Here is a 7108-nt window from a genome sequence, read left to right on the forward strand (position 1 = left end):
TGTTACAGAGGAGGATAGGAGTCTTGGGAGTTGTGCAAGAGTGGTGGGCAGGCCTGTTTAGTGGGTGCAGGGGATGGAGGGGCAGAATCTTGAGGGGAGTGCAGGGTGATGGGGAGCCATGGAGGGCATTGGGGCCTGGGAGGGACCGCCTTCAGGAGAATGAGAACTCAGGGCATTTGTGCAATGGAGATCAGGCTCCCTGGGAAGCTCTCACCACACCCAGGTAAAAGGTAATTAGGTCTTGATTGCAGGCCAGGAGAGCAGTCCGGGAAGGAAAGTCAGCCAGCGAGGTGGGAGGATTGACAAAACAAATACATTCAGCTTTCCTTGCCCCATTTCTGACGCGGGCACCTTTATCCCCGTAAATCATCTCCTGAAGATCTTCAGTGTTGACGCACCGGAGACAGTTTCCCTTTCGCCTTCTGCACCTGCCGCGTTACTCAATCCCCTGTAATCCCATTGTCCCGATTGCATCATTTCAGAGGTGATGATTTTAAGGATTTTAACAGGGCTTGCCAAAAGAATTATTTTCTTGGCCTTTTGAAAGTAATTACTTAGGCATGGGCACTTTACAGAGAAAGCCACTCATCCCGGCCGGCTGCAGGGTTTACAGGGCCCGGGATGAAAACACAGGGCCCAAGTTTCACGTCCATGAGGCCGGCTCTGCCCCTGATCCTTCTGACGCATCCACCGTGTGTCTGCTCACCTGTCTTTGCTTTCTGTTCATTTTCTCTTCTAGTGTGTCCCGGCATGGATATCCGGAACAACCTCACCAGGTTACACGAGCTGGAGAATTGCTCTGTCATCGAAGGACACTTGCAGATACTCTTGATGTTTAAAACGAGGCCCGAAGATTTCCGGGACCTCAGTTTCCCCAAACTCATAATGATCACTGATTACTTGCTGCTCTTCCGGGTCTATGGGCTCGAGAGCCTGAAGGACCTGTTCCCCAACCTCACGGTCATCCGGGGATCACGACTGTTCTTTAACTACGCGCTGGTCATCTTCGAGATGGTTCACCTCAAGGAACTTGGCCTCTACAATCTAATGAACATCACCCGGGGTTCTGTCCGCATCGAGAAGAACAACGAGCTCTGTTACTTGGCCACTATCGACTGGTCCCGCATCCTGGATTCCGTGGAGGATAATTACATCGTGTTGAACAAAGATGACAACGAGGAGTGTGGAGACATCTGTCCGGGTACAGCGAAGGGCAAGACCAACTGCCCCGCCACTGTCATCAATGGGCAGTTTGTCGAACGGTGTTGGACTCATAGTCACTGCCAGAAAGGTATGCTGGGGATACAGGGTTCTAAGCAGTGTCTAGTGCCTTGTTCTAGAAAGCTTAAAATGTTTATAGCTTAAAAATGTTAAATGGACATTAGGTAGGGGCCGGGGAACAGTGGGTGGTGGCATTCACTAGCCCAGGGAGTGGCAGACTTTTTGTGTAAAGACTCAGATAGTAGATAGTTCAGATTTTGCAGGCCATATGGTCTCTGATGCAATGACTCAATTCTGCCATTGTAGTGGGCAAGCAGCCACAGGCACGCATAAACGTGACTGTGGCTTTGTTTCAATAAAACTTTATTTACAAAAACAAGTCGTGGGCCGGATTTTGCTGGAGGACAGCAGTTTGCCACCTCCTGTGCTAGACAGGGAATGTTCTTCTTGCTTGGGAGAGGAAAAGGAGTGGAAAACTATAGTTTTTTTTTTTTTTTAAATAGTTTAGTTCTTATCTGATTATATAAGTGATATTGTTTATAATAGACATTTGGAAAAAGAAACGTGTAAACGAAAAAAAAGCAAAACATTCATCTTATTCCACAATGCATGTCACTGAGAGTACTTTATTGGGGGTTGTTCCTTCTAGTGGTCTTCAGGAATCTGTTGTGTCTACTAAAGGTTTCCTTAACCATTTCTGTTATTGGGCATTAAGATGATTTCCAGACTGGGCCCGGTGGCTCACACCTGTAATCTCAGCATTTTGGGAGGCTGAGGAGGGTGGACCCCTTGAGGTCAAGAGTCTGAGACCAGCCTGACCAACATGGTGAAACCCTGTCTCTACTAAAAATACAAAATTAGCCAGGGTGTGGCAGTGCACGCCTGTAGTCCCAGCTACTTGGGAGGCTGAGGCAGGAGAGTCACTTGATCTCGGGAGGTGGAGGTTGCAGTGAGCCGAGATTGCGCCATTTTGCACTCCACCCTGGGCAACCAGAGCAAAACTCCGTCTCCAAAAAAAGATGATTTTGGCTGGGTGCGGTGGCTCACGCCTGTAATCCCAGCACTTTGGGAGGCCGAGGCGGGTGGATCATGAGGTCAGGAGTTCAAGACCAGCCTGGCCAAGATGGTGAAATCCCATCTCTACTAAAAATACAAAAAAATTAGCCGGGCATGGTGGCATGTGCCTGTAATCCCAGCTATTCCAGAGGCTGAGGCAGAGAATTGCTTAAACCTGGAGGGGCGGAGGTTGCAGTGAGCCGAGACTGTGCCACTGCAGTCCAGCCTGGGCGACAGAGGGAGACTCCATCTCAAAAAAAAAAAAAAAAAAAAAGATGATTTCTAGTTTTCACAAAGAAAGTGATGAACATTTTAGAGTCAAAGCTTTATCTAGCAGTTATTTCTTTAGGCTTGCTTTCCAGAAGTGAAATTTCTGGGTCAGAGGCTCTTGGTGCAGATTGCCAAATGGTGTTCCGGAAACATTTTACCAACGGCCGCTCCTCCTAGCTTTGGAGGAGAGGGAACACCTTGGCCAGCTTTGAGTGTTATTTGAAAGATCTTTCATAATTTACTGCGGGAGGGAGGAGCTGATGTGTTGTCATTGTTTCTATTTGCATTTCTTTGATTGCTATCGGGGCTGAACCTTTTAAAACATGTTTATTTGTCATTTGGGTTTTCTCTTCCTGTTCATATCCTTTGCCCATTTGTCTTTTAGTACCTCAGTAGCTTTTGCAAAGTTAATCTGTATGTGGTTTTCATCAATGAAGGCTACTAACCCTTTGCCAGTTGCATTTTATTGTTTTTGTTGCTGTTCAGTGGTTTAAATGCCCTGGGATTTGTTTTGCTGGAGAAGCTTAAAATGTTGATGGAGTTCAGAGCTGGATTTCTGTGTGCCACTTCTGTACTTTACACTTAGAATGTCTTTCTCTACCCATGAAAGGTTTTTTTTTCCTCTACATTTTATATTTTAATTTAGTTTTATTTTTTTTGAGACAGAGTTTCACTCTTGTTGTTCAGACTGGAGTGTGATGGTGTGATCTCGGCTCACTGCAACCTCCACCTCCCGGGTTCAAGCGATACTCCTGCCTCAGCCTCCCGAGTAGCTGGGATTACAGGCACCCACCACCATGCCCAGCTAATTTTTGTATTGTTAGGAGAGACGAGGTTTCACTACGTTGACCAGGCTGGTCTCAAACTCTCAGGTGATCCACTCACTTCGGCCTCCCAAAGTGCTGGGATTACAGGCGTGAGCCACCATGCCCAGCCTGTATTTTAATTATTATCACCTAAAAAAATTCAGCCTCACTGCTTGAGATCTGTTTCTGTGATTCAACGGGTGTTTCTTTTCTCTTCCAAATAGCTAATTGGGGGCCTCAGATAGCTATTGATTATAGAAATCGACCTCTTTGCCATTGCTTTGGAGTCTGTTTCTGGTGTGTCCATAGATTTGCCTCTCCATGCCACAGAGCCGTGACTGTTCTGATCATGGTAGTTTTATCATGTTTTCATGCTCAAGGAGGCAGTTCCACATACACACATGTTACTGGTTTGTTGTTTCATGGATGGACTTCTTTCCACGTTTCCCTGGGAAGAACTAGGGAACATGCGATGGAGGTGGGAAGAAGTTAAGTAGGTGGCTTGAGGGTTGTATCACAAAAGATAGAAGGGAGGGGAGAAAGGAGGATCTTCTTATCTGAGCCCAACGCTCTGGGGAAGCCACTCAGAGTGAGTTGAGTCCTTAAATAGATCTAGATAGAATCCTTGGAATTGTCTGTGAGGACTCCCTTGGAGCCCCTAGAATGAGTCGTTCCATGGTACATGTTGGATGGTTGGAAATGGGGAGTGGGAGCGTTGAAAAAAGAAGATGGGGTAGTGAAGGGAGGTGGGAGAGGGGACCGTTATTATTGTACTGTGGAAAAATCCTGAGAATATTGTAGGTCAGGGGCAAGGAGAAGCTAAACTATGACCAGAGAGGTTACTTAACTTGCCCAGGGCCACACAGCTAATAAAAGACAGAACTAGGGTTTGCGCCAAATTTATGCAAGACATACACCAAAATAAAAACTATAATTTTTGGGGGGAGTGGGAAGGATGTCCCCTCTGTTTAGAAACAAGTGAGCTGCTTCCAACTGGGACACCAGGGGAAACAGTGAACATTCTTTTATTCTGTTACTGAGTTTCCCAAATGTAGGTGCTTGTTTGAAATGCTCTAGGCTTGCCTGTCTTGAGATATAATTTAAGACATTCCTGTATGGATTTATTTTTGGATCTGTTTTAGACAAAATATCCAGAATGGTGTTATCTGCGATTGAGTCCCCTGCTCCCTGATGGGTTTTTAGTTGCTGTTGTTGTTTGCTTGTTTTTGAGACAGAGTCTCGCTCTGTCACCCAGGCTGGAGTACAGTGGCGCGATCTCGGCTCACTGCAACCGCTGCCTCCCAGGTTCAAGCAATTCTCCTGCCTCAGCCTCCCAGGTAACTGGGATTACGGGTGCCACCACATCCGGCTACTTTTTTTTTTTTTTTTTTTTTTTTTTTTTTGAGACAGAATTTCGCTCTTATTGCCCAGGCTGGAGTACAATGGCATGATCTTGGCTCACGGCAACCTCTGCCTCCCGGGTTCAAGTGATTCTCCTGCCTCAGCCTCCCGAATAGCTGGGATTACAGGCATGCGCCACCACGCCCGGCTACTTTTGTATTTTTAGTAGAGACGGGATTTCTCCATGTTGGCCAGGCTGGTCTTGAACTCCCGACCTCAGGTGATCCGCCCGTCTTGGCCTCCCAAAGTGCTGGAATTCCAGGGGTGAGCCACCGCCCCCGGCCGACACCCAGCTAAGTTTTGTATGGTTTGGCCATGTTGGTCAGGCTGGCCTCAAACTTCTGAGCTCAAGCAATCCTCCCGCCTTGGCTTCCCAAAGTGCTAGGATTACATACGTTGGCCAGTGTGCCTGGCCGTGCCTGGCTGTGCCTGATGTTTTGAGTGAATTAAAAATTGCTTTTTTTTTTTGAGACGGAGTGTCGCTCTGTCGCCCAGGCTGGAGTGCAGCGGCCGGATCTCAGCTCACTGCAAGCTCCGCCTCCCGGGTTCACGCCATTCTCCTGCCTCAGCCTCCCGAGTAGCTGGGACTACAGGCGCCCGCCACCTCGCCCGGCTAGTTTTTTTGTATTTTTAGTAGAGACGGGGTTTCACCGTGTTAGCCAGGATGGTCTCGATCTCCTGACCTCGTGATCCGCCCGTCTCGGCCTCCCAAAGTGCTGGGATTACAGGCGTGAGCCATCGCGCCCGGCCAAAAATTGCTTTGCTATTAAGAACCAGGCTTCTCGTGCCCAGGAGGTCGAGGCTGCTCTGAGCCCTGTTCATGCCACTGAGCTCCAGCCTGGGTGACAAAGCGAGACGCTATCTCAAAAACAAAAGAAAACAAAAACAAAAACGAACACAAAACCAAAGAGTGAAAAGAACTGGGCTTGTTTTTCCAGTACTGGGGGTTTTGTCACCCGGAGAAGGTGCGAGTAATACTTCCCCGGGTACCGGGTTCCTGGCGTGTGGTGTGTATCTCCGCCACCCATTTAGTAGCAGTATCCCCAGGGAGCCTGCCATGTCCTGATAATAATGTCAAGAAATGATTGTTTTTTGAACTGTCGCCCCTGTCTTTGGAGAACAACTCAGCTTCAGCTTTCTTTCCCTTCCTCAATTTCTTTTATTGTGGTAAAATACACATAGAATACATTTGCCATCTTAACCTTTTTTTTTTTTTTTTTTTTGAGATGGAGTCTTGCTCTGTCACCTAGGCTGGGGGGCAGTGGTGCGATCTCGGCTCACTGCAACCTCCGCCTCCTGGATTCAGGTGATCTCCTGCTTCAGCCTTCCAAGTGGCTGGGACTTACAGGCACCGGCCACCACGCCCGGCTAAGTTTTGTATTTTCAGGACAGAGGGGGCTTTGCCGCGTTGGCCAGGATGGTCTCAAACCCCTGGCCTCAAGCGATACACCCACCTCAGCCTTGCACAGTGCTGGGATTACAGGTGTGTGCCACCGTGCCTGGCCCCATCTTAAGCATTTTAAGTACACAGTTCAGCGGCAGTAAGCACGTTCACGTGGTTTTGCAACCAATACCACCACCATCTCCCAAACTTTCTCATCCTCCCAAACTGAAACTGTGTCCCCATGAAACGCTCACTCCACCATCTCCCTCTCCCAGCCCCTGGCACCCACCATTCCTGTTTTCTGTCGCGATGAATGTGATGACTCTAGGGACCTCCTGTGAGTGGAATCAGACAGGATTTGTCCTTTTGTGCCTGGCTTATTTCACTGAGCGGGATGTCCTCAAGGTTCATCCACGTGGTAGCCTGTGTCGGAAATTCTTTCCTTTTTAAGGCTGAATCATGTCCATTGTATGGAGGGAGCACATTTTGCCTGTTCATTCATCCATCCATGGGCACTTGGTTCCTTTCACATTTCTGCCATTGTGAATCAGGGCTGCTCCCGTTTACACATCTAGCTTTTCAATGCCTGCATTAACCTTGTTGCTGAGGCTTTAGGAGACTTATTTTTTTATTTTTTGAGATGGAGTTTTGCTCTCGTTGCCCAAGCTGGAGTGCAGCCGTGCGATCTCAGCTCACTGCAACCTCTGCCTCCCGGGTTCAAGCGATTCTCCTGCCTCAGCCTCCCATGTAGCTGGGATTATGGGCACCTGCCACCATGCCCAGTTAATTTTTTGTATTTTTAGTAGAGATGGGGGTTTCACCGTGTTGGCCAGGCTGGTCTCGAACTCCTGACCTCAGGTGATCCACCCACCTCAGCCTCCCAAAGTGCTAGGATTACAGGCATGAGCCACCTCACCTAGCCTTCAGAGGCTTATTTAATGTCTGATGGGATTTTTTTTTTTTTTTTTTT

The 7108-nt window shown here is 48.1% G+C and overlaps 1 protein-coding gene across 1 annotated transcript in view; it reads left to right on the top strand.

The window, feature by feature from the left end:
- Window positions 1–322: 322 nt before the first annotated feature.
- INSR (insulin receptor) overlaps window positions 323–7108 on the top strand; it is a 218702-nt gene continuing 211916 nt past the window's right edge. Inside the window, exon 1 of the mRNA XM_011982063.1 lies at window positions 323–1291. Within this exon, the coding sequence (XP_011837453.1) occupies window positions 622–1291 (670 nt within the window). The 5' untranslated portion in view covers window positions 323–621. The remainder of the gene's footprint in view (window positions 1292–7108) is intronic.

The sequence above is a fragment of the Mandrillus leucophaeus genome, unplaced genomic scaffold (genome assembly GCF_000951045.1).
Source record: "Mandrillus leucophaeus isolate KB7577 unplaced genomic scaffold, Mleu.le_1.0 Scaffold234, whole genome shotgun sequence".
NCBI lineage: Eukaryota > Metazoa > Chordata > Mammalia > Primates > Cercopithecidae > Mandrillus > Mandrillus leucophaeus.